This window comes from Ambystoma mexicanum, chromosome 6p (assembly GCF_040938575.1).
Source record: "Ambystoma mexicanum isolate Mex_15411 chromosome 6p, UKY_AmexF1_1, whole genome shotgun sequence".
NCBI lineage: Eukaryota > Metazoa > Chordata > Amphibia > Caudata > Ambystomatidae > Ambystoma > Ambystoma mexicanum.
Genome location: NC_090935.1, coordinates 885,397,657 through 885,417,640, shown reverse-complemented (window position 1 = coordinate 885,417,640; position 19,984 = coordinate 885,397,657). Strand labels below are relative to the sequence as shown.

General features: G+C 47.4%; 1 protein-coding gene across 6 annotated transcripts in view; it reads left to right on the top strand.

Annotated features, from left to right (window-relative positions):
* The window catches only part of EPB41L4A (erythrocyte membrane protein band 4.1 like 4A), a 1,024,616-nt gene that overhangs the window by 897,983 nt on the left and 106,649 nt on the right, over nucleotides 1-19,984 (top strand). For all 6 annotated transcript variants that reach the window (XM_069625493.1, XM_069625495.1, XM_069625491.1 and 3 more), the window contains 2 exons: nucleotides 18,361-18,408; nucleotides 18,629-18,697. In XM_069625493.1, coding sequence (XP_069481594.1) covers nucleotides 18,361-18,408; nucleotides 18,629-18,697 — 117 coding nt within the window. The remainder of the gene's footprint in view (nucleotides 1-18,360; nucleotides 18,409-18,628; nucleotides 18,698-19,984) is intronic.

Sequence of the window (19,984 nt, the reverse complement as noted above, 5' to 3'; positions counted from 1 at the left end):
AAACAAAGTATCAGATAGCTATCTGGCCCTGAGTACATCACAGCGAATACCAGCCCTTTCGGTGTGAGAAGTGAGAGGTACTGTACGTCTAAACAGTTGTACATTTTATACATTTCCAATCATAATGTCCAGCCCCTCTACAGGTTAATGATACATGGTCTAGAGTTTGTGCCGAGTTCACATCTGGCTTGTCCGACAATTTACTCATGGATCATCGTCAGTTTGCATGTCAACAATTTACAATGGTAACAGTGTATTCTCTGATTTAACAATAAGCCTTAACACATGCCCTATACAATGCAGTTCAGCAAGTGTTCACGTTCAGTATTGGTATAACATTGTAGTTGATGTCCGCGGATAGGACTTGTTGGCGTAGGTAATCCTCTGTCTACAAGTCAGGCATGGGACAAGGTCTCTTTACTCAACCCAAACATTCGGCCAACTGACAGTTTAGAAATTAACTCACGTACAAGGTTCAGGTCGGCTCAGTTACAAGCGGGAAACACTGTCCACCATTTTAGAACACAGAATTGCTTTAGAATAGAAATCAAAATAGCGGATGGACCTAAAATGGCGGCGAAGTCGATCTAAGATTGGAACTTTGCAAAGCGGTTTTCTTAGCAGAGCGACTGCGCTTAGGCCAATATATACAAAAAGGAGGCACAATATGATATCCCGTTTAACAATGCTGCGGCAGTCACGCCACTGCTGAATTCTTCCTGCTTCTTCAGCGAATCGGGTTTACTCCGGCTCACGTAATTCCTTGGGCCTCTTCTTCAGGGACTGACCGTCTCTCGATGCTCCAGGCAGTCTGTGTTTGATTTCTCGGGCCCTGCAGGACAGATGCCAGCCTCCCACGCTGTTCTTCCTGCTCCCGAAAACCCTTAGTCCTTCCTCTGTCTTGATACTTCTGAGCCCGCTCCAGCATAAAGTCAATGTTTGTTGTCAAAGCCTTTGAAGTTATCTTCATGCCTCCTAGTGACCACCTCGTCACAAATCTTGGGTAATCCTTTCTGCTGTTGTTCTGTGTGTTTCTTTGGTTCTTCTTCGTCTCAGTCCTGTCTTGTCTTACAGATGAGATAGTTGAGACTTCACAATAACTCACAGTAGTAATTTTAGGTTGGAATGGAGAAGGAGTTAATAGGGCCTTGGCTTCTGGGACCAAGGATTTAGGTAGGTCTTTCATGGGGCAGGTGTCCTTATCCCTATGAGGGAGTCCTTCCCCATGAGGTCATTGTGCTTTTTATGACCCTTCGGGGGACTACTGGGTAGCAGCCTCACTTCCCTAGCCTCATAGGGAAGGGCTCCCCTCCGGGGAGAAGTGACGAGACCCTGTGAATCATCACAATGTTCATATACATTATGTGAAAGAACCTCTGTCAAAGGACAGATACTCGGCTGGGCAAAAGTATTTGTGTAGGTTACTGGAAGACGGTGGTAGTGGTAACTCATACCCATGAGAAAGAAGCAGATTGTGAGGAAACAGGCAACAGCTTGGAGAAGAGCATATGAGCCGTATTTTGAAGTCTATAGCTTCTTTTAACACACGTCATTTGGCCTTCCTTTAGTACTTGGAGTTTGTTTGCGTAATAATGCAGAACTACAGGTGCCATAATGCAACATGAAATGAGGCAAAAATTCAGGACTAGCTGTGCAACTTGAGGTTGCTGTAAATTGCCTTCAGGGTTAGTCTACTTTCAAGATGAAGAGAAATGCCCCAGAAGAGGCAGTGTGATTAAGTGAACTGCAATTAGTCATTGTGAAAGTGTCACAAAAAGTCAAAACTTTTCTGCGCATGTAACGAGCAGAGATCTGGGCTAGTCCGCATTATGATTCCATTTTCTTTGCAGGAATCCGATTTAAAACCCAACGTGTGGCTTTGAGATACAAGTCCCCCAATCTCCGTGCTAATCAGCAACCATTAACACTTAATAACATCTGCACCTGGTACGACACTAGGGACTCTCCAGCACTTGATTACTGATGGCGCAGCCAGCTGTCTGCCACAGACCCTCACCACAAACGCTGGACTTTAAAGAACGAGTCTGTGTGACAGAGGCCGTCATTGTTCCCATCTTGCACCGCTGTGAGGAGCAGGATTGGGATAGCTCATGCCTGGCCTGCACTCTACCATACCTTTGCCTTCCCATGCTCAAAGCCCATGGCTAGCAGTGCCCCTGAGATGAGAAATCAGCTAATGAAATAATTGTACATTTTTTCCACAACAGCATTTTTCAATAATTTTCTGAATGCCCTCTGCCCCAATTCACTGGCAGGACCCTATGCTTAAAACATGCTTAGAAATACACTCTGAGTAATCTGCTGATCAAGGTCGGAGGTTGCATGAACCATTGCCCTCCGATGTCCGGTATCTCTGCTTCCCCTGCCCCCCTGCCTGTCCTTGCAATGCAACCATTTCTTAGGAGGGGGTGGGGCTAGCGCTGTGCTCAGCTGTCACCTGCCTGGGCTCATTTATTCTCTTCTTTCAGTCAGAAGAACCGGTCTTCTGTTTCCACTGCAACACAGTTCCACAGCTCTAAAATGGGTTGGCTCAGGGGTGAAGCCAGGAGGGGGCACAGGGATCAGGCACCCCAACGGTTCCTCTCTGGTGCCGGTTGCTCACCCATGCCTCCTGCAGGGCTGGCACTCACTGAGCAGGCAGCCCATATATATATATTTTTAAAAACCTGTGAGTTGCATGAAAATGTATGCAGCGCAGAGTACCACTGACGTCCTGTAGTGAACGGACCTCCTGTAGCGAAAATCTGTGATAAGTGTGTGTGTGTTTTTTTGTGATTGCAATAGGGGTGTGCCCATATCATGTATGCTTGCATGTGTGTGTTTGAATGTAATGCAGTGTGGGTGTGCATTGTGTGCGAGTGAGTAAGACTAGTGGAGTGAGACTGTAGCTGCGCATGTATGTATGTAGTATGTTTATGTTAGTATCAGAGTGGGTCTGCAGTACACTACCTGGAAGTGCTAGCAGAATAACTCTTTATGGACACTTTCCTCCCTCCTAGACTTTTTGAGAAAGCAAATATATGCATTCCCTCTAATCTCATTCATTCGGGAAGTATGTCACTTAAGGTTGTCATGTAACCAAGTGGGCAAGCCGGTGAAGTCTCTGAAAAATATGCCTGAGATGGGGCACCTCCAAGTCTCCCTAAAGTCCCCTCGCAGCCACAGACGATTAGGCCTCTAGAGGTCAATGCCTTTTTTCCTAAAGCCTGAAGCTCTCGCTCGTGCATGAGAGATTCAGGCTTTAGTAAAAAGGGCTTTTCAGCCCTAGTGGTGGTGCCGGCACCTGTCAGGCATCCCTTTAACTAAGAATTGCGCTGGATTCTGCGCCACCATACTTACAGAAAAAGCAAGGCCGCTAGAAGCCAAATCTTTTTCTTCTAAAGCCTGAAGATCTCGCTCATGCAGGAGATCTTGGAGCTATAAGAAAAATGGCCTGGGCCCCTAGTGGCTTTGCCTTTTCATCCTAAATGGTGGCACTGACCCCTGCCATGCAACCCTTTAGCTAAGAGATGCAACGATCACCAGAGGGTGATTGCTGATTACCTTAGTTAAAAGGATGCATGGTCAGCGCCACCATTAAGGAAGAAAAGATTAGGTGCTGACCCGCACCGAGCATCCCTTTAGCTAAAATATGTAGGTATCATCACCCCCTGACCTGGGGTACGAAAGTCATAATCCCTACATGATGCATCTCATAGTTAAATGGATTTCTGGCAAGCATTGGTGCCACAATGTAGGAAGAAAAGGTGTGACGCTGACCCCTGCCAGGCATCCTTTTATATAAGAGATAAGAGATACAGGGATCACAAGCCTTGAACCACTGGGGAGCGGGTGATGAGCGCCGCAAAGGAATGCCTGAAGGGGGTTGGTGGCATTTACCTGCCACTCTTGGGCTATGCCCCTTTTATGCCATGCCCCTTCGCAGAGCCCATCCCCCCTCGATGTCACATGCCCATTAAAGCACTGCATGTAACTCTCCTGGTTTCAGCACAGGTTTGCGCTTGCCACTATTACCTACATTCATTGAGCACAAAACTCAGCACAAAAAGTAAAAGGTTATTGTTGCGGCATGTTTTTGTTACGGATTCCTATGAGTTGCATACTCCTGCCATCTAGGGGTTAAATCACGAACTGTCTTTACAGTTTTCACAAAATATTATGGACCCAATTCTCAAATATTCGCACTGGAGCAAATCAGGAGATGCCTGTGCGTTTGCACCTTCTCCCTTTCACCTGAACCACAAAGCATAACACTTTAGCGCATCTGGGAATGGCTGCGGCATCTCTGAGATACACAGAGCGGATCTTTGTGAATTGCAAGAGGACCTGAAGGATGCTCCAGCTGCGCTCCTGTGTTATGCTTCGTGATTAGGGTATAAGGAACCCCGTGAAAATCAGGACTGCTCACAGATCGCCTAATTTGTTCCATTGCATTTTTTTGACAGTCAAGCGCCAACAGAATAACATTTGATGACGTCAGCAGGCGATGCAGAGGCCCACTTGATTTGGTTCCACAGTCAAATGTACACACAGGGCACACACCATGTCATGCGCTTTGCACCCACATTCAGCCTATTTCCCGACCCCAGGCTCTTAAATCATACCCAACGTCTTTAAAGCCATCCAGTGCTTGATGAACTACAACAAGATGGTCTTACATGGCAACACACCTGAACTCCTCATGCTTGCCACTCAGAATCTGCCGTCCCTCCCCTCAACTCGGCACAAAGAACTGGAGTCTGCTCCAGTGTTATCTTCAACATCCAACTCTTCATCCAAGGCAACAATGTGGTCAGGGTCTATAATTAACTAATCGTGCTCACAAAAACATAGCCCCTTTCCTTTTGACCCACCCTCAAGGTTCTCCAATCAAGGCCATCATTCTCGCCCGACTAAATTATGCAAACACCCACTAGCTAGAGGGTAAAGATTTCCACTAATATGCCCGAGTGGCCGAGCGTAGCGAGAGAACTTCAAAGTAACCAAGCAGGTTGTGGGCGGTTCCCCTCACCCTGAGGACATTTTGTGAATAATGGGTTAACATGGTGCATTTTACAGGCCAGTTTAAGTGAAAAATTGGGCAAAAAGCTGGACAGTTTGCAATTATTTTTGTTGGGAAGCTCATTAAAAAAATCCAGTATATGCTGATGCCTTTGCACATGATATATGCCAGTATAAAACATTTTCACGCTGGATATCCTCATACTTTTCCATGCTGGCTGCACAATACTTGCCATTATCCCCATATAAGAACATACTCATGTTTGTTTTGCCATAATGCCAGTAATGATACTATAATAAAACAAATCCACACTGGTTCTGGCAATATATGCAGTATTCCCATGTAAGAACATAGTCCAATTGGCTTTACCATTAAAATGCCAATTCACAATATGAAAACATGTCCAAAGTGGCTGCATCAAAATGCCAGTCTAGCCACGTAATAACACATCATGCATGCTTTATCATAGATGCCCAGTAAAAATGTCATGTCACAGCAGGAAATAGCATCACGTATCATGCTTGCTTTATTTTAGATGCCCAATAAAATAGACCATGCCAAAGAAATAGCTAGACTGGCTACACCAAAATGGCAGTCGAGCCGCGTAACAGCACTTATCATGCTTGCTTTTTCAAAGATGACCAATATAAAATGCTGTGCTGCAATATGAAATGGGTAGACTGACTGCACCAAAGTGCCAGTCCACCAAAATTACCTCCTCAGCCTTCACAAACACACGTACACACACATCCATACAGCATTCACTCGCTTATTCACATACAGCATTCACTCGCTCACCCATCCACCATGCACTCGTTCATTGACAACTGCATCCATCATCATGCACTCACAAATTATAGAAGTATACATGCAAACATGCACAAACGTAAACTTGAAATTCATTCTTACCTTCTGCCCCGGTCCTGATGCTTCTCACCGTGGTCCCTCCCTCAAGTGCTCTCTGGCTCCCACGGAGCACACACAGGAACCAGAAAGCAAAGAGCGCCTCCTGGTTCCTGCAGACGCTTGTAGGAGATGAAGCACTCCCTTAACAGAAACCCGATCTGGAGCAGCAGGAGCACCCCCTCACACATACAAGCGTGCAGTTTCCCAGCCTGCATCCCCAATGGGCCATGCAAGGCTGAAGAAACAAAACACCCCCAGCCTTGCATAGTCCATTGGACATACGCACTGAGGGAAACTGTTTCCCTTTGACAGTTTAAGGGAGTCCAGGAGTACTCCCTCGGCTGCAAAAAGTCAAGGGAGTGCTCAGTATTTACAGTATTTACACTAGGCTGGCTCATCACCTCCTCCGTGATGAGTGTGATGATATACTTATACCACAACTTTTCAGCTTTGAAGCAATTAAACTCCCTCCCGGTTAATTTTCATATGCAAAATGCTGTGTATTACACACAAAGCCATCCATTGCTGAGGTCCCAGTTACCTGCAACAGCATTTCAAGAAATGCAACCCAACCAGATCTGTCCGTTCCCCGCATTCTTTATTCATCCAAGTGCCTCGCCTTCAAGAAGCTCAGATGTGAGGGGCTAAGTCTCTGCCTTGACTCCAAAGTTGTGGAACAGGTTTCCTACCCATCTCCTTCTGCAAACACCTAAAGTCTCCCCTGTTCACTGGTCTCTATTAAGCTTCTCTCGTTCCGCAGATCTCTGTAGCATGATTCCGTAGATGCATTTTTGAGTATAGCCACGGAGTTTAATTGAGCTGGATTTTGAATATCGCCACTGTATAGAATTTAGCTGCGCTCTTAATTCACCTCCTTCTAAACTCAGCTGCATCTACGAAACCAAGAAACATATCAGGACACGTGGGTACGTATCACACTCCATGCTTATGGAAGATAACCAAAGGCACGGCCGCCCACCCTCACGCATCTGCTTTCACACACTACACTATGCCACATCGCACAACACCTCTGCCATAAGAATGCAGCTATCCCCAACGAAAAGAATTTGCTCCAGCTGCACACATAACGAGTCTGCCTGCTCTCTCATACTCTCCAGACTACCTCACAGCACCCATCCACATGCCAGCTCGACATGAGTAGTTAGCATGGACTGGGCCACCTCTACCTACCTTCATACTGGCTAAAATGCACACAAGCATTCTAAACTCCCCTGATGAATTTCCCATATTCGGACTTCAGTTCCCCAGAGGGCGTTCACCTACAGCGCTTTGAGACCATCCAAACGGGAAAAGGCACTATACAAATGGCAATTACATTACATTCTGGTTTAAATGTGCCCATGCCAAAAAACAAGCTCCCTTCAGAGCAAACTTGTTTTTGTGCATTTACAAATGACAATAAATAAATAATAATGAGGCGAGGCATAGGTTACAGAATCAAAAGGATGGCTGTGCATTCGTTTCCATGGAGGAGAATGCTGAAATGAATGAACCGGTTATGACTGACTGAAAGTGTTGATTGGTGTGCCAAAATACTTGTCAAAATGGAAGACTGCCAACACCAGAAAATACATATTATTAACTACTGCAGTCAGCGAACTGTGGCATGGCCATCAGCAGAAATGAGGGAGAAGTTGGAACTTTGCCCAGGCTCAGAAGGAAGCGCTAGAGGAGAACAATCGCGCAGCTGGATTTCAAGGCCTTGATAGCAGGAGGGTAAGAGGAGATAAGGTGAATGTATCCCATTCGCTTCTCTCCATGCCAAGGGGTTTAGAAATGTCGGAGCCAAAGAGGTAACCGCTAGAGGCCGCCTAGGCTAAAGCGCTTCCAAAGGGCCCGACATTCACAAGGGATTCTCTCATCACAGTGATTTGAGAGGTGATTAGAGGATCACCAGCACCCCATTCTCTCATTACAGTGATCCGAGAGGTGCTTAGGGGATCACTAGCACCCCATGCTCTTATCATAGTGATTTGACCCCTTTTTGCATGACCGAACTCCCATTTACCCACACCATAGCTAGGGAGGGGTCATTTAACGCTTTCCATGTCATCGCATTGGAGTTATGCAGCCGCCCAGGAGAAGGAAGGACGGGGCAACTGGCACAAAGAGAAAGATAGGAGTGAGTTAATCTGGAGCCCCTGAAGTAGTCATGGCTGGGGCCACAATGGCAAGAAAAAGAGACCAAGGCTTGTGAGCCGTCGATGTGGGCCACACACCCTAATGCCCAGAAAGGGTTAAACTATTTAAGAAACATATATATATATATATATATATATATTATATATATATATATATATATATATCTTTCCTGTTTTCAGTACTTCAATGGTTCAAAGTTGAAAAAAAACTCTCAAGTTCTAGTAGCAAGTACATTGGTTTTTAATCCAGTAGAAAGTGCCAAACCATGGTACAAATCTCGCAGCAAAGGGCAAGAATAGGCCTTTGCATTTCGGACCATCTGTCCTTCATCGGGGCCTCATGCCAATGCTTTTGAACAAAAAAATCCTTGTGGTGTACAAAACAATCAGCAAATACCATCAACATATTGGAGGGCCATCATTTCTTGTATCATATCGTCATTCCATTCACCAACACACAGCATTCATATCAGGTGCAGAAATACATTGACAGGGCGTCCACAACATGGAATGAAACACATCATAACATGTGACACATACACAAGAGATAACAGATAAATACAGTAAGTTAAGTTCATCTCAACTATTAGACAACATATATTTCGTAGTAAAATCACCTTGGCCATGTGTGTAGTTACTCTCTGCCCAGGAAAGTGACACCGAACTTTGTAAATTCGACAGTTTGATGCTAATATCCAGTAAAAACCATTCCAGTGAGCGTTTGCCGACTCCCTGTTTGTCAGAGTAGTGTTGTTTAGCATATTCAAACTGAGCAGCATATTAGTGTATGCACGTGCACTTAGTAAGGTATGTGCATTGCCACACCTCTTATTTATTAATTGTACTCAGTGTAAATTAAGTTGTCAAAAACACATGGGGCCTCATTCTGAGTTTGGAGGTAACCACGCCGCTATTTGCGGCATGGCTGCCTCCAAACTCATTCCGATTCCGCCCTGGTGAATGGAGTAATTACCGGTCCATTCCAAGGTTGGAGGGACTGGTAATTCCCCATTCACCAGGGCCCTTTCCCATTCCCATTTGAGCCCCCATAGGGCTCAATGGGAATGGGGAAGGCGCTAATAACGGTACCGTTATTAGCACCAAAGTCCCTTTGCGGATCCCGTCCTTAACGCAGGCGTTAAGGAAGGACCTGCAAAGGGAACTCGTAGTAGGGCGGTAAGGGTTTAACGGCACCGGGCTCGTTACCGGTGACCGTTAACCCTTACCACCCTACTCGGAATGAGGCCCATGTTATCTCAATACCGTAAAGGCACTGATCTGTAAAGCGCTGTATGGATAGAAAAAATAAAAACCTGGATAAGTTATATTGATGACATTTTTGCCATCTGGCATGGTGATAAAAGCTCACTCACACAATTCCTGACAGATGTCAATCACATCGATCAGAGGATTCAGTTTACCGCAGAGATAGGGGATACAGATATTCATTACCTCGATGTAAAAGTTAACATCAAGAACCTGCAGATAACCACCTCACTATTTACCAAACCTACTGATTGGAATAATCTTCTGCATCGCATGAGCTTTCATCCATCCAACACTTTACGCAATCTACCTTATGGCCAAATGAGAAAGTTGAAACGTATAATAAGTGACCCGGCTGAGTGCGAAATTGAATTAGATAAGCTAAGAAAAAGACTGCAGGGAAGAGGATATCCAGAAGTGGATTTACAGACAGCAACAGAGAAAGTAGGTGCACGGCCAAGAGAAGAGCTCCTACAGACTAAAACTAAACAGGCAGCACCAACAGTAGTTGTCAGGAGGTTGACCAAAAATGCAAGTATGTATCCTGAACTCATGTCCAGTGTATCCATGCAACTTTGAAAGCTTAGAATGTCCTTCTTTAGTAATTTCCTACATTTGTGCTCGGAGGGTAAAGGGTACATTGTTCCCCCGTTTCGGGCCAATCGACACAAAGGATTTACCCCATTCTCCCCCAATGGTTAATGCCATTAAAGGTGGCTTGATGTAGTTTCCAGACAAGAGAAGAGCTTAGATTCCTTGTTGGCCAGTAAAAGAGAAGATATTGTAAGTATTTGTGCCACTGACCGAAATATGCCCGAGTCTGAGGCAACACACTTTGAACTCAAGTAAGGGGTGATCTGATCCGGAGCCATAGCAGCATTCTCACTGCTCTGTTTCGCAGTAGCTAGCGCTATTGTGCCAATTTCTTGGGGATCCCCCGGGCCTCACAATTATAGTTGTCTAGTCTGGATATTATAAATGCTCATACCTCCTCTACGCAACGAGATGCGAATAGTAGGAGATGGTTGCACTCAAGTGGATGTAACTAGAAGTGAGTTTTACAAGACGCTGAGTGTGTAACATGAAAGTAGGACCAGAGTCAAAGACTCCACCCAGATTGTTTGCTTCTGCCACTGGGAGTGTAGTTGTATTTGGCTTGTATATGGCACAAACCTAGCTGCAAAGCAAAAGAGCACTGTACACGTTGATGAGAGTAGCATACAAGGTAAGAAGGTGACAGCAGTATGTAGCATGGGATTTTTAATGGATTCTTGCCTGCCACGTATTCATCTATGAAAATCCAGCACAGCTGTTCTCTGAACCATTGTTGCCACCAAGGGACACAGCGTGGCTCTGCATCGACTCTGTCCCAAAAATTGACTCAGCACAAAGAGGAGGAAAAGAAGAACCAGAAGAAGTAGTCCCGGAAGAGGTTCCACTCTCAGTGTGGTTCCTCCCACCGGCACTCTACTTTACCCTCTAAGAAGGGAATGACGGGTACAAGTTCCTTTTCTCACCCAGTCCTCCACTAAAGAGGAATGGGAGCCATTTTGCCTTAGGATGATGGACATCTTTGCCACAGTGCAGTCGGCTTCAGCTTCGGCGCCGTCGGCGAAGGTGCCTTTGGTCGGGGCGCCAGCATGTCCCGCTGTGCCTATTCAGACCGACAGGACACCCACTCGAGACCACTACTGCAGGCCTTTGGGCTTGGGCCTGGATCCACTGATGACTGAAGGGTCTAGGTGATGGACAACACAGCCTCAGTGCTGGGCCTGGTCTCAACGTTGTTGTCCTTGGTGCCAATCAATGTCGGAGATGCCGAAGCTCCGCGGGAGTATGCTCCCCTTCCAAGAGATGCCATCATGTACAAGATTTACTCCATCTACGACAACAAAGGTGAGGAGGTAACTATTCGGGTTGGAGCCAGTGTTTTCCAGGGAGGAGAGAGATTTCTCTGAAGAGTTATATGGGGAGGGTGAGGATGTGATAGGGCTGGCCGAGGAACTGCCGTTCGCCAATAGCCTCGGCACATCTGCAGAGATGAACATCTTTGCAGCTCCCACTCCAGGCAAACCTCAGGCCGTTTTTCAGCAGATGATGGCCAAGGTCGTTGATACCTTGGGGCTTTCTCCTCTATCCAGATACAAGATCTAGATATCCTGGATGATGTCCCAAAGAAGGAGATGCTGCTGCCCTTCACTGTGGCAGCTGAGACACCTCTGATGGAAGTCTGGGAGAAACCTGCCTCTGCTATCGCAGTTGACAGGGAACTGGCTAGGAAACACTGCCTTGTGCCGTCAGATCCGGAAACTTCTGTCCTCCCATGCCTCCCCAGAAAGCTTGGTGGTTCAGGTGGCGACGGTGAACCTGAAAACCTCCACTTTCCCTTTCCTCCCTCCTGACGGTATGCAGTGATAAAATCGCAGCACAAATGTCGCCTGTACAAAAAATCGCAGCCAAAATGCTGTGGTTTGACCTGTTAATGGTGTACCCCATTACACCATTTAAGGGGAACAGGGGTTGCAGGGATGTCCTCCGATTCCCTTAAATGGTATAATGGGTCCGGGGGTTGCGGGGTTGTCCCTTGCATCCTTTACATGGATTGTGGCAGCAAAACCACGGCCTTATTGCCGTGATATTTTGTGTCCACAGCCATTTCTGCTGCTATTTTAACACGTGGAACCCTGCTGACAGGGAGAGCAAGAGACTTGACGCGTGGGACAAGAAGGTGTTTGTGTCTGGCAGCCTTATCCTACATGCAGTGAACACTTCTTGTTCCAAATTCTCTTTTGGCCGATGGTCTGCTGTGTGCATGGCCACAGGGTCGGTAGTCAGGACTCACTCTTGGTTGAGGACACAGCTGTTTGCGGTGGATGTGCAAACCAGACTATTGGACAAACCTTTCAATGGTGAAGCCTGTCCGGTGCAAAGATGGATGATGCCCCCCATAAGGCACAGTCATCACAGGCCACGGCTAAGCCCTTGGGCCTAGCCGCACAGCAGCCCTCTGCCCAGCCTGCCATTGGTCTGGGTTTTCATCCCTTCATTACCTATGCCACTAGAGTCCATAGTCAGGCCGACCCCAGGAAGACTTTAAGGCAGACGCTTCCCGAAAGGGCAGAGGTAGATGTGCCCAGAAAGGAGGCGCAGCTACAGCCACCTTCCCCTTTGCACCCACGTTAATGGGCTCTGTCATTCTACACCGGCGGGACAGACACTGACCTGTTCAGCTTGGAATTGTCCTGGATCACGTCCAACGCATTGGGCCTTACAAGTCTTTCATCAGGGTTATTGTCTCCCATTCATTCAGCGCCCCCCCGTATCACAGCCCTCAGGCCGCTGCCCTCCCTCTAGACCCCATCCTCTTGGAGGAAGACCCTCAGCTTCTTTCAAAGAGCAGATGGAACTGGTACTGCACTCAGAACGAGGCAGGGGGTGGTATCCCACCTATTTTTGGGTTCTGAAGAAGGACAGAGGCTTTTAACCTATTCTGGATCTGCGGCTGCTGAACTTGTTCCTCTGCATGGACAAGTTCAAGATGGTTACCCTAGCCCAAATACTACAGGCCTTCGACCTCCAGGACTGGTTTGTGTCGTTGGACCTTCACGATGCCTACCTCCACGATCCGATTCATTATAGACACAAGAAGTACTTGAGATTCGTGGTGGTCCAACAGCATTAAAAGTTGAAAGTCCTGCCATTTGGTCTTTTCATCGGCATCCAGGGATTTCACCAAGCAGTTAGCAGTGTGGGCGGCTCGCCTCAAGAAGTTGGGCATCCATGCCCTTCCGTACCTGGACTACTGACTCGTCTGAACTTGCTCACAGAGTCTAGTATCAGAGCATCTTTTCTATACATGCACTCTTTTGCACAGTCTGGTTTCAGCATCCCAGTCTTAGGTTTCGTCGTCCCAGTCTCTCCGATTCCTTGGAGCAGTCTTGGACACTCTCCTGGGCAGGGCTTCTTGCTCGAGAACCGAGTGGTGAACATTTTTCGGATGGTCCATATCTTTCAGTCATAGGAATGAGTGCCAGCCTCAACCTTCTAGCGCCTCCTATGCCTTATGGTTTTTCTGCATCCTTGGGTGCCAGAGGTGAGGCTGTGCATGAGATCGCTTCAGTGGCTTCTCTGTTGCCAATGGTCGTATTTTCAGGCCACATGTCAGATCTTTTACAGGTATCGGACCTGGTGGCTTGGGATCTAGTGTGGTGGGCTGTGCGAGACAACTTGCTGGAAAGGTACGTTGTTTTGCCAACCTTGGTCAGTCCCAGGTGACAGTGGTCATGGATGCGTCTCTGACTGGTTGGGGTGCTCACCTGTCGCTGTCGGATCCAACAGTGAGTGGAATGTAGTCTCCCTCAGAGTCTCTTGAACACATTAACTTGCTGGAGCTGAGGGCGATCATGCTGGCCCTGGTCACTTTCCTCCCCTCTGTTAAACACAAGACTGTGCTGATCCTGACAGACAACAGGGTGGCCATGCACTATCTCAACAAATGAGGTGGTGTGGGGTCCTTTCCTCTGTGCAGAGGTGCAATGCGACTGTGTTTCTGGGCTCTGGAGAAATGCATCTCTCTGACAGCAGCCCATCTGGCCAGCGGGAGAATGTCACAGTGGATACCTTGGGCATACAGACTTCAGCCTTCCACAAGTGGGAGCACTGTCAGGATGTCCTGTTGGGGGACTCCTTAAGTGGACCTCTTTGCTTCCAGTGTCAACAGGCAGTGCAAGTTATTCTGCTTCAGGGAAGTTCCTAGTCAGGGAACCGTGGGGGATGCACCGACGGTTGAGTAGACTTTAGACCTCTATGTGTTCCAGCTGATCCCTGTAATTCTGTTGGTTGTAAAAAGATGGCACCTGTTCGGAACCACTCTAATTCTCATCACTCTGGATTGGGCCTGGAGAACATGGTTCTGGAAATGCTGGATATGCTGGATATGCTCATCTGCCCAGGAGCGGCAAATGCTTCACATGAACCTCAGCAGCCTGAACCTTCATGCTTGGCAACTGATTGGCTGAGATACAGGGAGTGGGACTTATCGGATGACTTCTTCGATGTACTCCTTTCAGCTTGAAGGCTCACCACAAAATCTATTTATGCCTGCAGATGGTGTACATTTTTGATTTGGTGCCAGGAGAGGGATCTGGACCATTCATCCTGTCCCTTATCCTATGTGTTGGATTTTCTGCTATCTTTGGCCAAGGTGGATCTGCAGATTGGCACTGTGAAAGGTTACCATGCCGCTATTTCAGTTTTCAAGAGATCACCGGAACATGGCTCGTTCTTCACAATCCCCACTGTTATGAAGTTCTTGTGGGCTTTGTGTAACCAGTTTCCTCCACTCCAGTGTGTTGTTCCGGCATGGGATTTAAATTTGGTTTTGACTTTCCTGATGAGTGCTCTGTTTGAGCCCCTTCATTCCTGTTCTATTATATTGCTCACCCTTAATGGGATTTTCCAGGTTGGCATCACTTCCACGAGAGTGTGAGCTTCAGGCTTTTGTTTGTTAAACCTTCCTATTTGGTTTTCTCCAAAAAGAAGGTGATTTTGAAAGTGAGGGCCTTCTTTCTCCCGAAAGTGGTCTCAGATTTTCATCTCTCTCAGAAGATCTATCTTCCTGCGTTTCTTTCTCCACCTCATCCTTCGAAGGTAGAGGAACGATTCCATCGGCTGGACCCAGTGCATGCCCTCATCTATTGCGTCTCTTGGACACGAGAGGCTAGGAAAGATGACTAGCTTTTTGTTGGTTACACTGGTGCTCATGCTTGCAGGTCTGCAACCAAACGGGACCCTGTCATGTTGGATCATTCTCTTCATTTCCGAATGCTACGATCTGGCTGGGAAGGATGTGCCTGATCGTCTCAGAGCTCATTCTAGCAGAGAAGTGGCTGACACCTATGCGATGCAAAGGGGAGTCCCTGTCCTGGACATTTACCACGTGGCAATATGGGCGTCTTTTCACACGTTTGCTAAGCATTACTTCTTGTATTCTCTTGCAGGGCGGGAGGCCTGTTTTGGTAGGCCGGTCCTCCAGAGTTTTCTGGTATAGGTGGTGTCTTTGCTTCCTCCCTTCTCCAGATTTACCTACTGCTGTGGGAGTCTATCATAGATGAGGAATCAGTGGGGGGAAGTATCCATTGGAAGAGCACATTTCTTACCTCTCAGTAATGTTCTTTCTGATGGATGTTCCTTACACAGATTCCTCATCGCCCCCCTTACCTGCCCCTTCTTGTGGAAAGCTAATACTCTATGGTCCCTCAGAATAAGAGCGCTAGGGAAAAAGGGTGGAACTGAGGTCATGGGGCACTGCGCCTCAATATGTACTGGCCCTGATGCCATGTCTGGCACAGGGCAGGTGGAGGCATCGGACAGAGCCAATGCGGGTCCGCACTGTGCCCACTGGTGGTTGAAAAGTTTCAGAGAACAGCTGCGCTGAGGATCGAATTATCATAGATGAGGAATCCGTGGAAGGAACATCCATCAGACAAACATTACCACGAGGTAAGTGATTTTTTCATTATGATTATATGGTGGGATGTGATGTGGGAATGCAAGGAGTCTGGGTGTATTGACTGAAGAGCATGGTCTTGTGTTCCGTCCAGAACTAAATGAGCATTGCTGCAGGCCAGATTTCCACCGGAATGGTGTTCCAGTACACAGGGGCATAGCAAGAGAAGGTCTGTGGCCTTTTTCTTTCCTTGAGTGCCAGTTTCCTCACAGAAATACCAATGGCATGGTTCCTGGAGGAGCATGGCCCATCTGAGCTATAGAGTTTTACAGCCCGGTAGGTAGGTGTGTGAGTGGTTACATTGTCGGTAATGCAGGCAGCCTTAAGGAGTATTGTGAATGGGATGGGAAGCCAGTGCAGCTCCTTTATGATGTGAGAAATGTGGTTGAAGTGCTTGTGTCCTGTTAGGAGTCATGCCATGCTGTGTTGTGCAGCCCGGTGCACTGCCAGAACGCTGGTGAGGAGGGTGTCCCACCACTGGTGGCCAAGAAAAAGGAAGATTTATTAATTTGATGCATGGATATGACATGTGGATTATCATGCAGGAAGGCCACAGAATATACTCTCATCTTGGCTCTGCCGTCCCCTTGGTCTGCCTACTGTGTTCCAGTGTAGGAGAAAATTATGTTAGATACACGATAGAACATCTCCTCATCTGCCCCCTTATATGGATGCTGCTGGGAATGCCTGTGCAGGGTAGATGTGTTTCCTATGTGGGATTAGCAGGTATCTGGCATCATGATTGTGTACTTCTCATGGCGCAGCAAGCATGTTGCATGTAATACTACACGTTTTATGATGAATGCAATTGTTTTATGTATTAGCACCCAGGATGTCATGTGACCTCCCAGACAATGGGGGCACTCAGAAAGGTTCTGAACCCCCTGAATAGTGGGAGGTTGGCATCAACGATTCTGTTTAAATAGATAGCTCTCTTCTCTATAATCTGTTTACACTAGCTAATCTTTTGCGCCCTGGTGCCCGCATGCTCGGGCGCATTATAACAAGATACAAATTAAATAAATAAACAAGTCTTTCTCTCAGGGCACTGACGCTGGCCAGCCCCAACTCCCTGGCTTCCTCACAGCGAGCTCTCTGCTCCCGCTTCCCTACATCTACCATTGCTTGCCCACTCGCCTCCATTGGCTGCCATGGAAATTAAGAAGGGACTAGCAGCCATTTCTGCATTCCTTGGTGCCCATTTTCTATTTTGTTATTTTTACTTGAGAAACTGCCACCATGTAGTTTCTTAACTTAAAAAAAGCTCTTAGTATCCTGATAATCACGCCTAAGAGCTATTAGCGCACTGCATAGGCGGTACTTCTGGGAAGCAATGGCACCAGAGCCTCTGTTAAGGCCCACACGCACTGTGCTCGGGCCTGTAACTCAGCCTAAGGCCATTACCTCGGCATAATACCCCCTGGCCCCCTCGGGGTTATTGTGTAATTAATCGATGGAAACTTGCCAGATATAATGTTTTCTTTCAAGTGACCACAGCCCATTCCAGTATTTACAGTGTGAGGTGTTACTCAAGGACAGGCGCCAGAATGAGTTGAACATGGCCTTTTTGTGCGCCTGTTCCTGCGCGCACAAGTTTCACCGGGTGCACGCATCGCAGCTGTGGACCATATTAGTAAAGAACATGCCTGGGCAAAGGAAAGGGAGCACCCAGTGACACCCCAGCAGGGGAATCTGCCGCTTGTGCGGGTACTGTCCTGGTGCAAATACTGTCAGGGCGGTTTTTGCTGTAGTGGCAGGTTTTGCCCTGGACACCTTTTGGAATGGGGACCGTCCCTCCCACGGGGAGGAAGTGGACAAGAATCTCCTCTTTCTGTACACCTGAGGAGGCTATCATGGGAGCCCAAAGCCTTCCCTTCTACTACCAACAGAATGCACCCTGGGAAGTGTCTCCAACTTCAGTGGGGCTCATTGGCAGTGCTTATAATTCTGTCAGGACACAATGCTCACCCGCAAATGGTATTTCCTCATTTGCATGGGGCATTCTGCTATGCGCATAGCGTACAACCACTTTTTTTAAAGCACGTTTTATTATTTTGAATAGGATACAAATGCAACTGGGTATCATGCAACATTACTGGATGGAGTGTACTGATATAACGGAAAATATTGTAGACGTGCTAAGAGTGGGAGGAGCAGGGACAGATCTAGAGCAAGGGAATAATCCTTGAAATTGCGCATATTCAAGCATGACATTCCAATAAGCCTTTGGAAATAGTGTTACAGAGACTTTCTCCTTTCAGCAGCGTGTAGCATAGGCCCTCCATGTATGCCAGATCTACCCGGCCCACCTCCCAAGGCGCTCCTGCAACAGCGGGCTTGCCTTTGGCATTAGAGACTTGCCAGGCCGCATATTCTGTTACCCAGACCACGGGTGGACTGTAAAGTCCATAAAATAAGTTTGGCACATCTGCCAATGCCACATAGTTGTGTGCACTTTTCTAAAATGTTGCGTCTTCTTTTTGATGTTTTTTTAGGAGGAGCCCCGATGTGCAAGCCAAGGAAGAGCTATGGAAATACATCCAGTGAGTACAGTGGCGGGGGGGGGGGGGGGGGGAGGAGGGCAGAATGTGCTGAGTGAGGGCGCCTGGCAGAGCTGCTGGCAGGAAGCATGCATTTTTCCGTGCAGTACATACATGATGCCTGGTGCACATGGCCGGACCAGCTGGCGCTTGATACGTCTTGATTGGTGTATTATTTGCCATTGCAGTAATGTGGCCAATTTCCTTGTTAATTCTTTTTCAGGAAGGAACTCGTTGACCCATCTGGTTTATCTGTGGACCAATTAAAGGAGATCCCATACACGAAGATTGCGTGAGTAGATGCGCTGGGAATATTAATCTATTTATTTGTGGTGGTTCATGCCTCTCGAAGAAGTGTCCTTCTGCGGCTAGCCGTGCTCACAGATATCTACCTAGCGGCCGATTCCTGCCAGTGCTGGAAATGAGCCAAATGTACTCTGGGAACCCCCCAGTTCGGTTGAGGTGGGAGGGGGGCAGTCGGAGTGATGTGGGTGGGGCTGAGTAGTGGTGCCCGAGCCCTGGTCGAGTAGCATCACATCTCCACTACCAACTGCAGCTGGGGGGCTCCTGCAAGTGGGACTGAGTCCTGTTAATTTGTTGAATAAATGCATTTTGGGAAATGTTATCTTTGAAACATGTCTGCGATAGTGATTAAAGCATGAAACCCTCCTGAGTAAGCAATGCAAAGCAGGCGCTCTGCTCATTTCATTTGTCACACTACTAACAGAAAAATGCTGGTAAACCACAAGGCGTATACTCATTTGGACAAGGCATGTACATGGATTTGAGGCCTGAGCTGTTTCTGCTGGTTAAGCCCTCCTGCTTCCCCCATACTGCAAGCACAGTGTACTACTTATCAGTGGCAGAGAGAGGCCTGGCACGGGGAGGACACATTGGAGATTGCTAGGCTAGCTAGCCCGGGGGTTTGGGCCTTGGGTCAACACAGAAGGGTGCTGCGGAAAGACACCCTTTGGTGCAGCTGCACTCCATCTTGTTCAGGCCGAATTCCTCCCATGATTCCTGCACATATGTGATGTGTAGTGGACACGACCCTTTAGTGGTCTGGGAGCAAGGGAGGGGAGTGGGGTAGCAGACAATGCTACGAAGGTGGTATATTGATGCAGGGATGCTTAGCTGCAGAGCAGAGTTGGATGGGGGAGAAGCAACAGTTGCACGGGATGAAGTTCTCTGGCGGGGCAGGGCGGGGCGGGGCGGAGGCCAGAGACAGAAGAAGGTGAGTACACATGAAGGTGCCTCAAGGGGGTTTCGTTACATCCAGGGACGGACCTCTAAAATACACAAGGGGAATACCCAGATTTTTTGTTAAACCTTCCTACCACCTGGGTAGAGTCATAATGCTAAATACACAAACGGAAGGAAAACAATGTCTTGTACTGTTATTCAAGTTGTGTAGAAAACACAGTAATTTAATTAGTTACAAAATTAGTGTTCATGGTTACATAAATGTACTAGGAATCGCAAACAAAACCTACTCTAGAGTAATTAATTTGATTAGACATCCCTTGTATACAAACGCACTTATATATACAATACATTATGACACAACATAGGTTTGCAA